General features: G+C 42.3%; 1 protein-coding gene across 1 annotated transcript in view; it reads left to right on the forward strand.

Moving 5' to 3' along the window:
* The window catches only part of LOC120859354 (collagen alpha-4(VI) chain-like), a 104,585-nt gene that overhangs the window by 53,616 nt on the left and 29,853 nt on the right, over window positions 1-21,116 (forward strand). Inside the window, 8 exon segments of the mRNA XM_040235499.1 lie at window positions 5,155-5,185; window positions 7,226-7,288; window positions 8,223-8,285; window positions 8,892-8,954; window positions 11,491-11,541; window positions 18,745-18,780; window positions 18,886-18,948; window positions 20,822-20,881. Coding sequence (XP_040091433.1) covers window positions 5,155-5,185; window positions 7,226-7,288; window positions 8,223-8,285; window positions 8,892-8,954; window positions 11,491-11,541; window positions 18,745-18,780; window positions 18,886-18,948; window positions 20,822-20,881 — 430 coding nt within the window.

Genomic DNA, 21,116 nt, shown 5'->3' on the forward strand with positions numbered 1-21,116 from the left:
GTTCATATAAACAGTAGGATCCTTCACATGTTAGGCTATTATTAAGCCGTGAAAAATAGTTTAGAAGACTATTCCGTAATGAGGAAAACATCCATGGTAGAATACTCAAGTGAAAAAAACAGATTACAAAACTCTGTGTTCAACAAAGTGTCCAGATTGGTAGAATGTATCTATATCTATTTATCCTAGAAGGATAAACACCCAGCAGCTATACAGTTCTTTTTCTTAATCTTATTCTCTGAATTGTTGAAATATTCTGTGATGAACTTGTATTAATTTTTCCCAGTTTTTTAATTTTGAAAAAATTTAAAGCTACAGAAAAAGGTTGTAGTTTCAAGAATAGCATAGTGAACACCCATTGTTATTATTGAGCCATATTTGCTTAATGTCTCTCTGTACAAATACATAGATAATATATGTGTATATTCTGCTGAGTCATTTGAGGATCAATTGGAAGTATGGCATTTTGCTTCTGAATGTTCAGCATGTATCTTTCAAGAGCAAGGACATTCTCCGATATAAACACAGTAAAGTCATCACTGTGATGACTATTTAGTCATTAAAAAATGTCTATATAGATGCAAAATTATTTTCTAATATATAGTCTCTGTTCAGATTTCCATACTTGTCCCAAGAATGCCCTTATGGCTGTTTTTATTGTTATTCTGGGACCCAGCCAAGCGTTGTCTTAGCTCTGAGATATCTTAATCACAACTGTTACCCAGTTATTTGTCTATTTACACAACATTGACATTCCAGACCAGTTATTTTGCTAAATATCCCTCAATTAGGATTTTTCTAATTGTTTACTTATGAATCTGTGTGTGTGCTCAGTCTGGTCCAACTCTTTATGATCCCATGGACTGTAGCCAGCCAGGCTAAACATTTTTGGAAGGAGATTAATTAATCCTGAATCCTTCTCTGTCAGTAGAAGAGACACTGTCATTTATCTCATTGCTGTGCTTGGTCACTCAGTTGTGTCTGACTCTTTGCAACCCCATGGACTATAGCCTAGCAGGCTCCTCTGTGCATGAAGTTCTCCAGGCAAGAATACTGGAGTGGGTTGCCGTGCCCTCCTCCAGGAGATCTTCCCGACTCAGGAATTGAACTGGTGTCTTCCCCATTACAGGTGGATTCTTTACTGGCTGTTTCATTATTGGTACATTAATTTTGTCACTTAATTAAGATAGTGTTCACCAGATTTATCCAGTGTGAACATGCTTTTCTCTCTTTCCAAGATTAACTAGTCTGGGAAGTGATACTCTGAGACTCTGTATTTTTTCTTTCTGTACAATCTTTTGTCCAATTGTTCTAGCATTTGCCCAAATAGTTCCTTTATGATGCTGGCTGCAAAAAAAAAAAAAAAAAAAAAAATTGAAATGAGAAAATGATAGTTTAAGAAAGTATTATATCTAGAGCAATTGTGAGAGTTTAGGCTTTAGTAAAGCCTTTTCCTTCATACGACCTACTTTATTATTTTAAAAATTCTCTTTATAAAAGTAACACTTATTAGTGATACTTTGAAATTCAGGAAAGTAAAATGTAGATAAAAAAATCAGTAGTTCCAGTAACCAAGAAAGCCATCAGTCTATTGAACTTGTGTTGATGGCAAAGTTCCTCTCCGTGAGAAAGGCAGATGAGGATTCCATGAACTTATTAAAAAATGTCCTAAAACAATACAAAAAGTGAGGAATCATCATTTTGTCTTTCTCCTTATTTGGAATAAATTCTTTTTTCATAAAATTTAGCATACTTGAAAAGAACAACTTGATAGCACATTTTTTTCTACCTTAGAAACTTCTGATAAACATAATTTCAATAAGCATTTCTACTATATTATGGAATATGTAAATTGTTTTAGAAGCTCATCTTTTATAAATAACAGTTGGAAGGACAGCTTTGCATAAAATGTTTTCATTTTTGCATTTCATATACTTTCCCAATTTACGTATTCTTACTGAGGGCTTCCCTCATAGCTCAGTTGGTAAAGAATTCGCCTGCAATGCAAGGGACCTTGGTTCGATTCCTGGGTTGGGAAGATCCACTGGAGAAAGGATAGGCTACCCACTCCAGTATTCTTGGGCTTCCCTTGTGGCTCAGCTGGGAAAGAATCCACCTGTAATGCGGGAGACCTGGATTTGATCCCTGAGTTGAGAAGATCCCCTGGAGAAGGGAAAGTCTACCCACTCCAGTATTCTGGCCTGGAGAATTCCATGGGCTGTACAGTCCGTGGGGTTGCAAAGAGTTGGATGCGACTGAGCGACTTTAACTTTCACTTTCAGCCACGTTGGGCTAGTTAGTGGATTCCTTATGGGACAGCCCACTTCTAGAGAGTCAACCCAGACATCTAAATCGATCCTCCCTTTACCTTTTGCTTTCCGGGGAAGTTCTAGTATTGATGGACCTCCGGGGGGAATAGGGAATGTTGGCCCTCAGGTAGGTGTGGCTGCTCATGGGATGCATTTCCTCTGCTTTTGTGGAGGAGCAAGGTAGGCTGGGGTGAAAACTGGCTTGTTTCCTTCTGTGAGGTCTCTGCTTCCCTTCCGTCCTTAGGGTTCAAGAGGAAGACAAGGCCTGCCAGGGCTGAAGGTCAGTGCTTGCTGGGGAGAGTTGCTTTTTTGTTCCACATATATGGCTATTTCATCTAAGTCCGCTCTGAGGTCAAGGGGAATGTTGATTGGGTTGTTGGAGGCTGTATCATCCTTGGGAAGTTCCCCAGAAGAAAGGAAAGTTTATACGGTTCTCTGCTGCCTCTCCAACCTGCTATTTCATTTAGATGGAAAATAAGCTAATATCTCAAAGGGTTGCTTTTACCTCTGAAGTAATGATTTTTCCATTTCAATGGGTGCATAAAGGGATCTCATAGTCACTAAATAAAGGTAAAAGACTGAGATTTTGCTATTTCCAAAGAAGGAATGGTATAATTTGCAGGTGCAATGGGATATCTCTGATTTTACTGAGTGCTTATCCGGTACCACTCATTGCACTAGACCTTCATTTATATGGCCTCATGTAAACCTTTCTGCAGCCCCAGGAGTTATGAGCATCATTAGTTACTTTTTATGGCTAAGAGAGGAAATATCAGTTTAGCAAAGTGAAGTTGTTGTCAGAGGCCAAATAGCTTTGAATTAAAATCCAAAGATCAAGGTTACTCTTGGAAATTTTTGTACAAAGTGGAGTAAGATTTGTTAGGTACATTCCTTTCTAACAGATTCTGATCATGCTGTGCTGGCATTTTTTTTCTAGAAGTCTCATGTTTGAGGATGAAGGAGAAGTCAGAGGCTGATTTAAGTCATCTCTGAGGTCAGGAATGGGTGAGCGAGTGAGTGTGACTGTGTGTCTGCAAATCACACATGTTGCAGAGGCATAGCTATTGAGAAATCCCAAGTCTCACATGTCCAAACAAGTTTTGTTGACACCAACTAAAGTATTATTTCTTGTAAAATCTTAAAACTCGAAATAAATTCTTAAATAGACCGTTTCTGTGCTTTGAATTCAGTTTCAACACTTGTGAAAGAAATAATGTCTTGGACTATCATTTTAACTTGTTGTTTGTTTTCCCCCACAAGGCAGAAGGAGATAGACTGTGAGTTGACCAGGCTCAGTTTCAGAGAAATTCAGTGGCTCTACTTGGTGGAAGGAATTTCTGACTACTTTTGCTCTGCTATGTGCAATGGTACCTAAATAGCCAGTGATAGAGGGTCTTCTTCTCAGATGGGTCTTGGGTTTTTGGTTCCCTAAACTAAACTCCACCTCCTGTATCTTTCCTTTTTATTCAATTTAAACCAGAGCTGAGCCTGTGCATAAATTTAAAATCTAGTTGCATTCACAAGTATGTTATGAAAAATGGTTCCCTACCTGTTGTTTCCCAGGGATTCAGGAGCATTCGTTTTCATCCTGTGGGGCTGTTCCTTTTTTTTTTTTTTTTTTGCCATTTTCCTAAAGAACATGCTTCCTTTGTTATTTCTTGGTTTTCAATGTTAGATGTTTTTCTTTTGACTTCTTCCAGTGGAGGAGAAGAATATTTTTTAACCTGTCCATCTCCTCCATATGCTGCCTCCCACCACCTCTTCTTACAATATACATATTTTCTCCACTTTTGGGCCAATCAATTTGCTGTTCAGATGGTGACTGATACATAGTACTTACAGCTATTTAACTTTGGTCTTCCTTGAGTCATCCTCTCTCCCCATTTGCTTTGTGTTCTGTTCACCTATTACTAGTTAATCATAAAGCTCTTTGACAAAACTGATTGCCTCCAATATGCTCAAACGTGTAAGGTTTATGACTGAGTCACTTTGCTGCACACCTGAAACTAACACCACATTGTAAATTAACTACAGTTCCATGAAAAAATATTGAAAAGTGTATAGGCATGGAGTTACAATAAAAGTTTGGGCTTTGCTGTCTACAACCACGTCATTTTCTGACATGTTACACCATGGATGCCACTAATGTGATATGCAGATTAGGCAACATTTCACAGCCAGTTTCAACATTTCTAGCTTCATGCCTCTTCAAACCTGGTCCACATTTATAAATCTAGACATCAGTTCTTAAAGAACATAATGACTTAACAGTAAAGACTAACAGATGTGCCTCCCATTTATCTGAATGGTCTAAAAACTGATGAAACACAAATCATGGGTCCACGGATGGATTAATTCTGAGTATAGGATTTCTTCTGTTTGTAAATCTATGAGTAATCAGTAATCTGGGCAACTTGCGAGCAACGTGAGAAAGAAGGCAGCATCATTCACAAAGTAGATTATCACCCTCAGTCGTGGAAAATGTATCTTCTCTGTAGAAATGAAAGTATTCATTTGAGGGAGGTATTGAATTGGTTACCAGATGAATCATCTTAACAGATCATCCCTTGCCTGGAAAACTAGCTTCATGCTGTAAGACTCTGTAGGGTTTTAAAGCCAGTTTTTGGGAGATTTTTTGTGTGCTTTTTTTGTGTTTTGTTCCAAAAGGTCATGCTTGCTGCTGAGCTCAACATTCTGAGTCTCTCCAAATGGGGTAAAGATCCTTAACACCAGTGAGCATTTAGCCCACAGCCCTTAAAAGGAGTGGAGGAGCTTTTAAGAACCAGTTATTATGTAAAATGGGAGTTTGGGTCATTTAACAAAGTGCTTTTTCTTCTATCACTAGCTTAGGTGTTGGAAGGAGACTAGGAAAGACAGTAAGAATATGATTTTTCATTTTCCCAACCAAGTAGGTGGGGCCTCCTCATTTCCTCTTCAACCCTGATCCTAGGATGACTGAACACAGACTCACAGATACTTTTTGTCTTTCTCTTACTACTTTCAAGTGCCATCTTGCAAGGAAAACGGCCTTCCAGGAACACTGAAGATGCCTGGTGAACTCAGCTAAGTTCTCTTCATTTTGACAGGGTGTGCATGGAGAATCCAGTGAAGAGGGTTCCCAAGCAGAGCTTGGGTCTCCAGGTTCACTGGTTGTATCACTGAATTTGTTTTTAGTGCTGAAGAATATTTGCTTGATATTTTAACTGAGGTTCTTTGATAGGATTTGACATATATCAGCATGATCTAGGATGCTGCCTTCTCAAAGGATACTGCCTCCCAAAGAAAATTGTATAGCCTCTCTTCTGGGCAGATTAAATTGCAGTAGCTAATATTTACTAAGCAATTACTATGTCCTATGCATGGCCCCAAACACTTGTATTAGCTCCTTTAATCCTTCAATGGGGGAAGTTTTATCATGCCCATTTTACAGGGAAGAAATGGAGTGGGGATAGAAAAATTAGGTAAATTGGCCAAGCTCACATAGTGTTGTAAGTGACAGAGATGAGATTGAAATTCAGTCAGCCTAGTTATAAATCTATGCTCTTAACTACTGCCTCTGAAGCTGTGTATGCAAATTACTTAAATAGTATTTACTTCATTAAAATTGGATTCAATTTTTCAGGAAAAATCAGCAAAGTGTTTATTGAGCATTATTAATTATATAGAGGGTACTTTATAGATATGCCTGAGTCATTCAGGAGTTCGGGTCCAGTGGGGCATTGTAAACTATTGAGTGATAACCAGAAATTACACTTTCAACCAGTTCTTTTGCACACTTCAAAGCGTAATCCAAATCTGTCATTTTATAAACCTCTTTGGAACACTTTCTGCATCTTTCTTTGGAAAGCCAAATTGTTTCCAAGGATCCTCAAAAGGACAAATTTTAAACAACAGATTTTATTAACACATTGAATCACTCTCTGTAATTTTGAAACTCGTATAAGTGGCAGATAGTCATTTGAGAAGGTTTATGTTGTCTTTTTGACTTGACTAAGGTGCTAACAAAAGAAATGGGTCATCATAGTGTAATTAGAGATTGTATGTATTTTATAATAGAAAGTATTGTCTGAGCCTAAGGGAAAACAACTGAGAAATAGTTTTGGATTTCCTTTTTCTCACTGGCTTAATTTAAATGTGGACCCCACCTCCCCCACCACTGTTGTGTTCTGGACTTCCTCTTTAAGTTCACTTTATTATATGGCTGAACATAAGGGGGGCTGATCATGAGTAAGATAATCCAGAAAACCTCCCTTGCTTCTCCCCTTCCCACTGGGGTGTGGATATGATGGTCTGTTTAAACAGATGATTACAATACCTCACCCAGGAGTATAGAAGCCAGGATCAATGCTTCTAATGAGAAAGCATTTCTCAGAATGCTGAAGAAAAATTAAAATGTCAAAATCAGTAAAGCCAAATAGATTGGAGAGAAAACAAAGAACTCCCTGGCAATTGCCCAGTGAGATTAAGCCAGTTAAAATGTGTCTGGGTTCTTGATAATACTAGAATGCAAACTCTATCCCTTAACCCCTGTGTGGATAAGGACACAGTCAATTTTTCAAAAGAGATCAATATCCCAGCCACTCTTCTCATTTTCCTTTTAAGGTTTAAAATTAGTTGAGGATTTAAAGTTAGTTGAGTGAAAAAAATCAGTTTTTAAATTTTAGTGTTCATTAGATTCAACTGGAGAAGTGGTTAAGAATACAGATACTGCTTGGACGGAGGGAGTGTGGAATGAATGAGCTGTGGGTGCTTCAGAGGGCAGTGACTGCTTGACTCCAGTGTGATGAGTGTGATTGTGGTGGGTCAGAGCCCCATTCGTTGGTGCTTCCTTGGGCATCCGAGGCGATTTTATGGTTACATGGAAAATAAACAACTCTATAAAAACTGGTTGAATTTTAATGTCATCTCTGGACCAGGGACCAAGAGGAAGGTGAGGCCCACCAGGAAGTTTTGGAGAAAAAGGCTTAGTGGGTGCTCAGGTAGGTTTGACAAACTCATGGCTCAAAGCAGCTGCTCATTCCCCACAGCCAGTTCATAGACCTGTATGTCCCTGGACAAATAATGTAAAGGTACACTGTTTGTTCTGGGGTCTGTGGCTATCAGGACTTTCTAGAAATAGTTAATTTGAGGAAATAGACACTGACCACCAGCTATGTACCCCTTCTACTCTAAGGGTATGTAGGATTGTGGGAATACAGCAATGAAGTAGATTCTGTTTGAGCCACAAGGGTGTGTAACACAAGCTCATACTTACCTGTAGTACAACAAATAGTACTATCAAAGGGGCATAAATGACTGATGTATTCTTCATAAACATATAAGGAAGCATTACTTAAAAAGCATCCCAATTTTATAGATGAGAAAACTGAGGCTCCAAGGGATTTAATGACTTTTCACCTGAATGGTAAGTGGCTGAACTGGCCCCCAACTTGGGTCTTTCTAGTGCCTCTTTAGTGCCTCCTCCACTTGCTATCCCGTGGTTCATAGGAGGGTCCGACAGGTTAAAGCAGGTGGTCAGAAGTGGCCTCCTGTGGAAGAAGCATTTCAGAACAGCTTAAAAAACCCAAGCAGCAACATGTGAGCTAGGGATTAAACTATCTGGAGAGTCAAAATGGCCTACGCCATCTCCCTCTTGGTTGGGAAAGGTCAAGCCCTATAACTGATCATATCATTTTGGTTCTCACTTGATCATATTTTCTGTTTGGAGTAGGTAAAAGTTCAGACAGTTGCCTTCCCTATTTCTTAATCAGATGGTGCTTTTCTCTAGTAGCCAGGTGATTCCTCCAAATCTTGGTATCTGGAGTATGTGACCTCTTGCATAGATCACCCTGCTCCCTCACCTCAATCCCCTTGGAGGATAAAATTAATTGTTATCAAACATCACAGTTGATTTGGGTTGTGGTCTTATTACAGGGGAATCCTGGGCCTCCAGGCCCAAATGGTTCAAAAGGAAAAGATGGCCCAAAGGGAATGAAGGTAAGTGTCAGAAAGCACACTCTTCCTCGTGCAACTGGCTTCTTTCATGTGAATATCTCCTTACACGATCATTTCCAGTGTGAGAGGCTGATGTGCTTGGTGATGATATCGACTCTTCATTGCCTTGTAGTTAGATAGATGGAGACCGAGAAGGTAAGATGCTTAGACAGCCGAATAGAAAGATGGATGGACAGGCGGTCACATACATCAGTAGACACGGACGCGCCAATGATTAGGTAAACACCCAGACTCACCGCCAGTGTCCATTCACATTCTAACACCTAGAAAAAGCTGTAGTAATATAAAATTCTGTAACTGGTGCTGCATACCTGGTTTGTTGATTTTCAATGCCAAAATCTTCACTGTAATGAAGTAATTGGTATTTTGCAAAGTCTAGAGGAAGATTTGACATTAGACTGCAGGACGATGTCATGAGGACTTAAAAGAAATGTAAAATCTCTGTGGAAAATGACATAAAATTGATTGAATTTAGAAAATTAACTTCTTGCCTGGAGAATCCCAGGGACGGGGGAGCCTGGTGGGCTGCCGTCTATGGGGTCGCACAGAGTCGGACACGACTGAAGCGACTTAGCAGCAGCATAAAAGGGAGAGCTTGATGATGCAGGAGAAAGAGGACCGCCAGGTCTACAAGGACCAGGAGGGCAACCTGTAAGTCTAGTTTCTCTGTTCTGGACTCCTGATAGAATTTCATGCCATATGTTCTTGCTCCACACAGAATTCTAACATTCCTGATGAAGACTTGGGGTTACAAATATGACATGAATCATCAGTAGAGCTGTTTTTAATCTCCATAGTTCAAAGATTCCCAGACTCCTTATGTCAATAAAGTCTACAAAGATATATTGGGATTTATTGTTGGAGAGGGAGGTTCCAAAAAGACTCTTCTGTTTGACAAAGATATTTTACAAGTGTTTGAGTCTTCGAGAGTACAGAGATGTTATGAAACATTATTTTTTTTTTCCCGGAAAAACAAGTAAGACAGCCAATCAGAGTTGCAAACTTTTAGGGGTCTGTGTTTGATTATTCAGAGCCTGTCATCCTCTTTGGAGACCAAAGATTATCTGCAGTGCTGTGGCTTTTCACCTTGGTCATTACTCTGAAGGTGAGAGCAAGTTAGTTATTTCATGACTATTTTCAATTTGCTGCCTCACTGTTACAGAGTAATGCCGTCTTTCCAACTCATATTTCTGAGATTTCTTTCATTACAGTAGGAAGGACCTGCTGCTGTTTTTCCCTCAGCATTGAACTTGCTTTTTTTTTTTTTTTTTAGCAAGCAGAAGAAACAAAAACAGGCCTAAGAAGCTTAAACTTAAATGTGGAAAAGGGAAAAAAATAGGATTACTATCAAATGCATCTACACTCAAGTTAGATGATAAGGTTAACACTGTTGATTAGACTATCTTGACTTGAAATAATGCTGGCCTGTCCCTGGAACAGGCCACGCTGGACAGCAGTGCCTTTCTTGAAGGTGTCCCCTCAAAGGGGACATCTCCAAAACATGCAGTTTGGGCCTCTGGGGTTACAGATGCTGAAGGCCTTGCATGTCCTTGAGGAGAGCAAAGCTGGAGCAAAGCAACTGAGCCTCATTTGCATGTTTTTCCCCCTTCAGTAATTTATTTCTGGCAATTTTTTTTTACATTATTTTTCTTTCTTTTCTAAAATTTCAAACTTTCCATCTTAGGTCATTGCCATAACTTCTGTGGCTGAAAATTAAAAAAATCTTCTTGGTTGATTTGGGTACAGTCTTTGTTCATTCAGCAAAGAATAGACAGAAAGTTCTGGATTGACTCTTTATTACAAGAGGCTCGCTGTCTAAATGCACATTATAGATCCCAGCAGAAGCATCAACATTTTCACAATTGCCGCCGTCATCACCTCCGTGTGGAATTCCAGCATCACCGCTCCCACCGTCAGCAGTGCCGTCACCGGGACCAGCGTCACCATCACCGCCGCTACCACGAATCAGCACCGCCTCGACCATCACCATCGCCGCCACCATCACTGCTTCCCCACCAACATCACCAGTGCTGCAGGTACCGGCAGAAGCAGCAAAGGCGCGAATCAGCACTTTCCCTGTGCTTGGAGCCACGCTAAGTGCTTTCCATGCACAGTTCGCCTTAGTCTTTCAAAAAAAAAAGTCACACTGTGTAGATGATGTTATTATCCCCATGGTATGGTTTTCCAGTGGTCACGTGTGGATGTGAGAGTTGGACTGTGAAGAAAGCTGAGCGCTGAAGAATCGAAGCTTTTGAACTGTGGTGTTGGAGAAGACTCTGGAGAGTCCCTTGGACTGCAAGGAGATCCAACCAGTCCATTCTGAAGGAGATCAGTCCTGGGATTTCTTTGGAGGGAATGATGCTAAAGCTGAATATCCAGTACTTTGGCCACCTCATGCGAAGAGTTGACTCATTGGAAAAGACTCTGATGCTGGGAGGGATTGGGGGCAGGAGAAGAAGGGGACGACAGAGGATGAGATGGTTGGATGGCATCACGGACTCGATGGACGTGAGTCTGAGTGAACTCTGGGAGTTGGTGATGGACAGGGAGGCCTGGCGTGCTGCGATTCATGGGGTCGCAGAGAGTCGGACATGACTGAGCGACTGGACTGAACTGAACTGAGCAGATGAGGAGGTTGAGTAACTTAGCCAAGGTCACTTATAGAACCAGCGTTGTAAGTGGAAGAAAATTCAGGTCTATCTGGTACATCATATGATCCACATTGGCTCTATCCACCCCTCCTCCCCAATTTGTCTTTATCCCTAGAGACTTACCAGTTCTGAGGTTTCTTCTGTTGTGATTTTATCCTGCAAACAAAGCAACTTTAGCCCAGGGGGGAACTTTGTACAATGGTTTGGCTTCCTACAACCAAAATAGCATCTTGCCGAGGTCAGAATTTTGATGAAGAGGTGGTCAAAAAATTCACACACACACACACACACACACACACACACACACTTGGTCTTTTAAAGTTTTAAACCCTTGTCCCCTCCTTATCCTGTGAAGGACATCTAGTGTTTATTCTGTAGAGGTAGGAGAAATCTCCACCAAATCCCTCCAACCTCTGCCAAGCCCCTCTGCCTTCCCCACCTCCTTGCCCTGCTGGATTGTCCAAGAGTTTAGAGAATATTATCGACCAAGTGTTGTTGTGGATGACTCTACAACCCATCACGTATCTTTTTCTTAGGGTCTTTCCAGTCCAGATGGATATGGACATCCAGGAAGAAAAGGAACAAAGGTGAGGGTTACCTTACAGATTATTCTCAACTAAAGATGGTAGTTTTTATTTTACTTCACTAGAATAAGAGTTATTACCCAAGTGGTGTACCAGAAATGGTTTCCGTGTTGTTGTTTTTTTTATGACATATATCATAGCTGCCAGAGTTCCCTCCTTAAAAAATAAAAGCTGATTTTGTCACTCCCTTATTTAAAAAACAAATTCCTAGCTCCACCCCAGCTCTGTGCATGCCAGGACCACTGCAACTCCTTGTCTTTGCAAATGCTCTTGCCTCTGTTTGGGATGGCCTCCCCATCTCCTTCTTTTGGACCATTTTTACTCACGTTCTTAGACCGACTCAAGTGTCAGCTTCTTTCTGCTGATGCCCTATTGGGCTTCTCCAGACAGAAACTGGGCTGTGCCCTGTGTTCCTAAAGCCCAGTGTTCATGTTTCTACAGCAGCTTCCCCATCTAGGTTGGATTATCATTTATCCTTGCAGCTACTTCCAGTTTGTGAACTTGCCAGCAGGCTTGCATCTTATTCATTTTTAGAAGTGTTTTATTTATTTATTTTAAAATTAATCTATTAAAAACACCGCTGTGTGGTTGATTTACACCGCTGTGTTGGTTTCAGGTGTACAGCAAAGTGACTCATCTATCTATCTAAATCTGCCCCTTTTCAGATTCTTTTCCCTTATAGCTCGTTACACGTTTTTGAGTGTAGTGCCCTGTGCTGTACTGTAGACCCTTGTTGGTCATCTATTTTACGTTTAGCCATGTGTGTTAGTCACTCAGTCGTGTCTGACCCTTTGAGATCCCATGGACTGTAGCCTGCCAGGTTCCTCTGTCCATGGAAGTCTCCAGGCAAGAATACTAGAGTGGGTAGCCATTCCCTTCTCCAGGGGATCTTCCTGACCCAGGGATTGAACCTGGGTCTCCTGCACAGCAGGCAGATTCTTTACTCTCTGAACCACCAGTAAAGCCCCCGTGTTTAGTAGAGTATAAATGTTAATCCCAAGCTCCGCCTTTCCCTTTGGTAAGTTTGTTTTCTATGTCTGTGAGTCTATTTCTAGTAATAAATTCATTTGTCTCACTTTTTAGACATTGTATTCATTTTTGTATTGCTGGAACAGAGCCTGGCACTGAGAATAGGTGCTCAATAAGTATATTTGAATATTTCCCCTCCTACGAGAATCTGGTATTTTAGCAAAACCTCAGTGACAGGTGTTTTGAAGCTTGGAAGCTACATGAAGCTTGAATCAAACGTCATTCACTACAATTATTCTGGGGGCTTCAGTCTACAAGTTACATTTCTTGTCTCACAAAATAACAAGTCGCTGGGCTGTGCAGTGGTGCTCAGCTGCTGAACAGGACTCTGGGCTGACTTTTCTGCCATTCTCTTGTTTCCTCGTGGCTGCCAGATGGCACCACTGCCATTTTATTGAGCAGAAAAGAGCCCCGAGTGCCCTAAGTGCTTAGTAAATACCTGTGGAATGATGGAACATCTAGTTTAGCCTTGTCAGTGTACGGATAAGAATATGGAGATTCAGAGAAGTGAAGCGACCTACCCAAGGTCACACAGCTTGAGCCAGATCTGAGTGTAGAAGCTAGCCTTTGGAGCCCCATCCTGGCAAATTAAATCTTTCTTCTCTAAGCTAGAGTTTGCATAGAAAGGATGCTGGAATTCAAACCGGCATGTTTGGAGCCAGATGCCAGCTGTGAGCTAAGCACGGGGGCAGTCTGTGCTCACTGTGATACAGTCACTGCTGTGGGACACAGGGCTTCAGTTTGTACTTGCTGCGTTTTCTCCTGGCAGGACGCCACAGTCCCCCTCAGGTTCTTACGCTGCCTGGCCCACTGTCTTTTCCTGGCTGGTTCACGCTTCTCCTCTCCAAGTTGACGACTTCATACCCGCCTTTCTCCCCTCAAGCCTCCAAGACCTGCTTTGTCTTCTACATTTTCAGCAGGTGGCTGTACCTCCCTGCCGGGAGCCAGCACGAGGAGTCCAGCCCGTGGCAAAGGTCATGAGGTTAAGGGGCCCGATAGGCAAAGGCGAGTTGGGCCTTAAGGGAGCCTCGCTGGATTTCTCGAGCATCTACCCCCAAAACCAGAGTCTGTCTGCCTTACTGCATTGTGCTTTTTGCCTACTTTTCTGACATTAACAGGGGGCTGTCCCCCCACCACCTTTTTCTGGAAAAAGTTAATTTAGAGCTTTTAGATTATAAGTCTCCTGGGCATAATATGAGTGTTTCAATCCAAAAACCCCTCTGATGGCTTTCTAGCCTGCCTGCCAGACCTTTACAACTGCGCATGTGATTGCTCACAGCCTCCTGACTGCAAGAGGCACAGGAAGCTTAAAACATCCTAGGAATGTAGGGGCTTCTGAGGAGTCGAAATCATTAGAATAGGACTGATTAAGGGTTTCATTGTTGAGCCAATACTTGCTGCCAAATTTTCATATCTTTTATTTGTTGATATAGTTGGTATATAGAAAAAACAAGTAGCAACACAAATATTTGAGTTAAGTAACTTTTTTGTTATAACCCACTGCATCTTTGTTCTACAGGGATATAACTTTACTTAATACTTTGAAGGTGATGCAGATTAAAGAAAAACACTACAGGGAAAATGAGATTAACATTCATTAAGGAAGAGAGCCATAAAATGTTAACAGGCCTTTTGGCCAGAAGATAATGTAAATCACCTCAGACTCTTTGTATACGGAAAGATTTGCAGAAAGAAACCCTGGTCTTGATAAGGGTCAGAGCTGCTGACCCTGCATAACTTTGTATTATCCATCGATCTCTTTGTACAACCAAAAGTATAAAAAGCTTTCCTGGAAAATAAAGGGCGGACCAGGTTCTCAGATCAGTTTCTCGAACTAGTTTCTTGGAAATCTGGCTCCCCCTGTGTCAACTGTCTCTCTCTTTCTCGCTCTCCCTCCCTCTCTCTGTCAGGCTGATCCCTTGGAACACAGAGGCTCTCCGTGTCTACTTATTTGCCTGGGCTTCTAAGACCCACGTGAGAGGGAGCCCAAGGCTGGGCACCCTCCGCTATTCAAGTGGGTGCCTGTGGCCTAACGTAGATGGTGCAAGTTTCTTGTCTTGAGACTTTATTAGCTTTCTGTGTAAACCAAGGAATATCAGTCTCTTTTCTCCTCTATTTTTTCACTACATTATTCTTCTCTAATCTCTCTTTAAATTTCTAATTAATCTCTCTTTAATCACCGACTCTGTCCCAACTTTGAATTACCCTGGATCCACCGGGGCTGGACCCCAGCATCTCCTATTTCATTAAGTAAGTAGATCAGTGAGGAGAAAACCACTACGTGCATCCCCTACCATGAAGGCTGCCTGCTTGCCTCCGAGCTTGCATGTCCCGCATTCCCTTGCACTGCCCTGGATCAGAGTCCATGCCACTATCTGTCTGTGAGCCTCCTCTTGCCTCTTGTGGACTGAATTCCATTCTTTTTTTTTTTTTGGCTTCCTTAAAGCCCTGGCTCTTGCAACAGTCACCTTTCTTTCCTGAATCATTAAAATTTCTTCCCTTGCCATAGACCATTCCCATCAGTATACAAACAGGTGGAAATACCCCTCATCTAAAACAAACAAACAAAGAAAAACACCCAAACCAAAAAACAAAAACAAAAACAAAAAAAAACCCCAAAAAAACAACAAAAAACCCGCTCACTTAACTATACTCCCATTGCCCTATTCTTCTCCTATAAAACTCTCAGAAGGAGCAGTCTCTACTAGTGGTTCTTACACAGGGGTGATTTTACCCTCCAGGGGGCATCTGGCAATATCTAGAGATGTTTTGGTTGTCTGAACTGGGGCAGGGATGCTGCTGGCGTCTAGTAGGTGGAGACCATAGATGCCGTTTTATGTCTGTGATACACAGGATAGCCCTTCACGGCTAACAACCATCAGGTCTAAAATGTCAGTAGTGCCACGGTTTGGAAACACCACCTTCTTTCCTCTGGTTCTCTGCAACTGATAACAACTGAGCCTTCACTCCTTGGCCCTCCCCTCCCACGACATCTGCTTCAGTTGTGGTAAATGTGTGCTGTGTTTGAGGAACAGTGGTGCTCAGTCCAGCGGTCAGTTCTTTGCCCACATTGTGCTGCATGTCTCAGCAACATTTGGCAGAGATGATCAAAAGGGCTTGACCTTTCCCGACCGAACTTCCAGCACACGCCACTTCCTTGGTTTTCACTGGCTGCTCTTGCCTGGACCTCCTCAATGTTCTAGAGCACTAAAGGCTGGAGACTCGAGATGACTCTATCCTCACATTTCTCTCCCTCTTTAGTTACTCCTGCGATGACCTGACTGACTGGGTCAAGTACATCCATCCTCCAATCTTCACTTTATTTCTCTGGCCTGATTTATTTCTCTAGCCTGAACCAGTCTCTTAAGTTCCAAATATGTTTCCCTTGGTTATCTAATAGGTACATGAAAATTGGCATGTCCCAACCAACTGTTTTCTTCTTTCATTTTCTAATCTTTCATTATGGAAAAATCCAAACCTATATATAAGTGAAGTGATGATCCCTCTTCTGATGTACACATTACCTAGTTCAAACAATGAGAAACACTTGGCCAGAGTTTTATTTGTGGCCTCACCCACTTTTCTTCACCCTCCTCCCAATTATTTTGAAGTAAATCCCTGGTAGTGTATCAGTTCAATTCAGTCACTCAGTCATGTCCAACTTTTTGCGATCCCATGGACTGCAGCACGCCAGGCCTCCCTGTCCATCACCAACTCCCAGAGTTTGGTCAAACTCGTCCATCGAATCGGTGATGCCATCCAACCATCTCATCCTCTGTCATCTTTTCTCCTCCTGCCCTCAATCTTTCCCAGCATCTAGGTCTTTTCTAATGAGTCAGTTCTTCCCATCAGGTGGCCAAAGTATTAGAGTTTCAGCTTCAGCATCAGTCCTTCCAATGAATATTCAGGACTGCATATTTCATGCATAAATATTTCAGGTTGCATCTCTAAATGTCCTTTAAAAATGTACAATACCATCATCACACCTGCATGCATGCAAAGTCACTTCAGTCGTGTCTGACGCTTTGAGACCTATGGACTGTAGCCTACCAGGCTCCTCTGTCCATGTGATTTTCCCAGGCAAGAATACTGGAGTGGGTTGCCATTTCCTTCTCCAGGGGGTCTTCCCGACCCAGAGATGGAAAGTGTTTCTCTTACATCTCCTTCACTGGCACTGGCAGGCGGGTTCTTTGCCACCAGTGCCACCTGGGGAGCAATGATGCTGATTGCTTACGGTGAATGGTGCCGCCAGATTCCCCGTCTCTGAAGCATAAAATTTCACCCCGGGACCAAAGACAGTCTCAGGCACCGAGAGCTTTGTGAAGCAAAGGTTTTTATTTAAAGTGAAAGTGAAAAAGAAAAAGAAAAAGTGAAAAGTCATGTCTGACTTTTTGTGAAAAAAAAATAAAAAAGAAAAAGTGAAAAACAGTTTCTGGCACAGACATCAGAGGGGGGTAGAAAGAGTACCCACCCCTGCTATTTTAAGCAGGGCATTGGATACTTCTCAACTGAAGGCTGAGAATAGAGAAAAAGAATACCTGGAGGTCGTAAGAGCTCCACCCAATCCTCCCCCAAGGCAGACATCCTGAGAACTCGCCGGAGAGAACCCCTTCTGAGCAACATCTGGGGCCAAGATATACCATTGCTGTGTAATCAGGGGGACAAGTCTTGAGATAGGGTTCCCAGGCAAGATTTGTTACAATTATAATCGTTAACATAGAGTCTGAGAAAAGCATTTCCCTGAGTAAGACACTCTGTAATTATCAGCTCCAGACCTAAAGAAAGTCCAGTTCTCGGGCAAGATACATTGTTGCACACGGCATAAGGAAAGCACGGGGAGAATATTCACCTCCTCCTGAAAGGCCCCTGGACTCCAGGCCAAAGTTCTCTCTCTCAGTCCTTGCAGTCAGTCAAAAGGGATTCACCTGCCCTTCACCCTGCCTTCCCCAGCTTGGGAAGTAGAGACTGCATCCTCCCAGTTACTCAAGACAGGTGCTTATTAAAGTCTCCTTTTCTCCCTGCCTGCGTTTAATCCACCAGCAAATGAGGGTGAGTCTGTCTTCAAAATCCATACGTGGGATGAGGTTTCATCCCATCTCACCACAGCCAGTGCGCCCCTGGGCTAAGCCAGCATGCTGCACTACCTTAACGACGGTCGTCGCCACGTGACTGTTCTCCCTGCTTCTGTGCTTCTGGTTAGCTCTGCTGAAGGAACCAGAGCCATGTTTAAAATACAGAGTCGGATCATGTCACCTCTTTGCTCAAAGCCCAGCCGTGGCTCCTGATGGCTTTCAGAGTTAACCGCACTGTTCCGTGACCTACGAGACTCCCTGTAATCCACCCTCCCCATCCCCCTATTCTGTTTCACTGTTCCTCAAACTTGGCACCTGTTCATACTCTTGTTTATGGTTTTCACATACTCCTTCCTCTGCCTGGATGCTCTTCTTTGGCACATTTGTTTGGCTTGCTTCCATAATTCTTACTGGAAGAGTAATGGAAGAATTCTTTACCCAAATGCCACCTCTCCAAAATGGTTTTGCCTGACACCCTTGTAAAAAATGGTTACACTCCTCACCCCTCCCCGTCATTATCTATTCCTTAATCCTTTTTTCCGGAATAGCATTGATCTCACCCTGGCAGAGTGTATGTCCCTCTCTCACTAGCAGGTAAGTTCCTTGATGGCAGGCTCTTTGTTCTGTTTGCCATGGAATTCCCAGTGCCTAGAGACATGTCTGGCAGACAGTAGCTGCTACATACACACTCGCTGACTGAATGCTTGCTTGGTAGTGGTATGTCTTTGGTCTGACCGTGATCACCTTCTTTCCTGAAGCAATTTAGTGGCCCTTCCCTTGGTTTCTATTGGATCATACCTCTGGTTACTTAAACTGATAGATAAGAAATGCACAAGGAGAAAGTTTCATTACACAATACATCAAGGAAGGAGGAGGAATTTGTAAAACTCACGTGCACATTGCTTTGCATTGAATTGTAGAAGGGAAATAGGGCCACTTGGAAGGAGCTGAAGATAACAGCCGTTGCGGTCGTTGTTTTTTCTGGCCCTGGTTTCTGAGTCTGTTTCCTTGAAATTGTAGTTCCTTCTTTTCCCCCCAAGGAATGTCAAAGAAAGCCTTAATCATATGAAACTAAGCAAAGCCCTGATCTCGTTTCTGACACTAGGGTGAACCTGGATTTCCTGGCTACCCTGGTGCACAAGTAAAAAGATATCTTTTTGGCCCTGACATCTGGTATGCAGCGTGTGTCATTTGTTTGTCCTTTACTTTTCTTTACACTCATGGTTCTGCTTTTGATTCTATTAAGGGAGAAGATGGTGACCCAGGCCACCGAGGAGAGAAGGGGGCAAAGGGAATCAGAGGGAAGAGGGTAAGAACCAAAGGAATTTCCCCATATCTACAGAGGCCACATTGTGACTTACAGGACTCCATTTCTACTGGGTTAATGGGTTTTTTAGCAGGAAGCCCATTTCCTCCTCAGAATATTCTACACCTTTCTTGGCCACTCCCCACTTAATGATAATTAATAAATTATCATTTATCATCTGAATGCAAGTGCAGCTCACCAAACCACACAGAAAATTCAAGTTGGAGTTTCAGTTATGCAGTATCATAGCCCCAGGACAAACACTACTGTTTCTTTAAGACTGTTTTAAGCCTTGACTTTCTCTTAGGTATTCTAGGACTAGACTCTCAAGAATGTGGCTGCCATCTTGGTGGACTTGGAGTCACGTTTTCACTGTACTTTAGGAGTCTATCATGAAAACCATTAAAATCTTCAGGTTTGGAAGATTCTATCTTGAAGATCCACAGTCAATGGCAGCCCTTCTTGGAAAAAGTAATTGGTGGATAGCGCATACCTTGGTAGTGCTTAGCTTCCCTGGTGGCCCAGATGGTGAAGAATGTGCCTGCGATGTGGGAGACAGATCCTTGGAGACTGATCCTTGGGTTGAGAAGATCCCCTGGAGAAGGGAATGGCTACCCACTCCAGTATTCTCGCCTGGAGAATTCCAGGAACAGAGGAGCCTGGCGGGCTACAGTCCATGGAGTCGTAAAGAGTCAGACACAACTGAGTGACTAAGACTTCCACATTAGGGAGTCAGGTCTTTTGGGAAAAGAACATGGACTAGGGTTCAGTGTAGAAAGGAAGAATGGACAGAGGGTGTGTATTGTCTGGGCACTTTATGATTGGCATTTTCATAGACTGGAAAGGATATAAAGAAAAATTTGATCTATGTCTGACCTGACTTGCTATTGGCTAATATTGTCATTGTTCAGTTACCAAGTCGTGTCTGACTCTTCACGACCACATGGACTGCAGCACTCCAGGCTTCCCTGTCTCTCACTATCTCCTGGAGTTTGCCCAAGTTCATGTCCATTGAACTGGTGATGCCACTCAACCATCTCATCCTCTGTTGCCTTCTTCTCCTTCTGCCTTCAATCTTTCCCAGCATCAGGGTTTTTTTTCAATGAGTCAGCTGTTTGCATTAGGTGGCCAAAGGACTGGAGCTTCAAACTTCAGCATCAGTCCCTCCTATGAATATTCAGGGTTGATTTCCTTTAAGATTGACTGGTTTGATCTCCTTGCTGTCCAGGGGACTCTCAGGAGTCTTCTCCAACACCACAGTTCAGTTGAAAGCATGAATTCTTCAGTGCTCTGCCTTCTTTAGGGTCCTGCTCTCACATCTGTACATGACTACTGGAAGGACCACAGCCTTGACTATACTGGCTGATATTACCTTGCTCAATTAAACTTCTCTCTCCTGTTTAAAATTTAAAAAGATAAAGTGTTAGGTACATGCAGATAATTCAGTATCAGTTCAAATACCTGTAAGATGAGCAGCGAGTCCATGGACAGCATAGACTGCTTCGGAGACACTAAAGATCAGAAGCCAATAGGAACTTTTCCTTTCTCTTGATGCCTGACCCTCAATACTCATTGCCTGCATTCATTTAATTATGTGACAAGTCTCAGCTGAGGACTGAGACGTAGTTTAAGACTCTGTTTGGAAGTATTTGTGTGAATGCACACACATTGACTGCAGTTAAGTATGTACGGTGGGGACTCAAGTGGTTCTCACAGAGATGCCTCCCCCTAGCCTGTGTGTCTCACTCCACTAACTGGTCCACAACAGACTCATTAGACCTCACATATACGGACAGCTTGGAATCTCAAAGTGGGTCTATTGGTCTTAAGTCGTGTTCAAGGGGGGTGCTTACTCCTTTGGTTTGGTCATTTTCAGGGTAATGCTGGACTTCCTGGATTTGCTGGAACTCCAGGTGACCCAGGCCTTCCAGAACCAGTGCTAACATGGACTTCTCCTTTCTTTTATTTGAAAATAAAAGTGAATAAGGATTTGATGAGAGGCATCTCTAAGAAGAAATAAACCTTTAAAATGCACAGGAGGGTCATCCCAGTGCACCATCCTGTGCATTTGAAATGTTTATTTCTTCTCCAATTAAAGTAAATAAATTTAAATTAAAAAAATGCACAGGAGGAGCTTTATAGGGAATAGGCCAAACTTGCATTAGAGGACG

This window comes from Oryx dammah, unplaced genomic scaffold (genome assembly GCF_014754425.2).
Source record: "Oryx dammah isolate SB20612 unplaced genomic scaffold, SCBI_Odam_1.1 HiC_scaffold_2, whole genome shotgun sequence".
In the NCBI taxonomy this organism is placed as follows: domain Eukaryota; kingdom Metazoa; phylum Chordata; class Mammalia; order Artiodactyla; family Bovidae; genus Oryx; species Oryx dammah.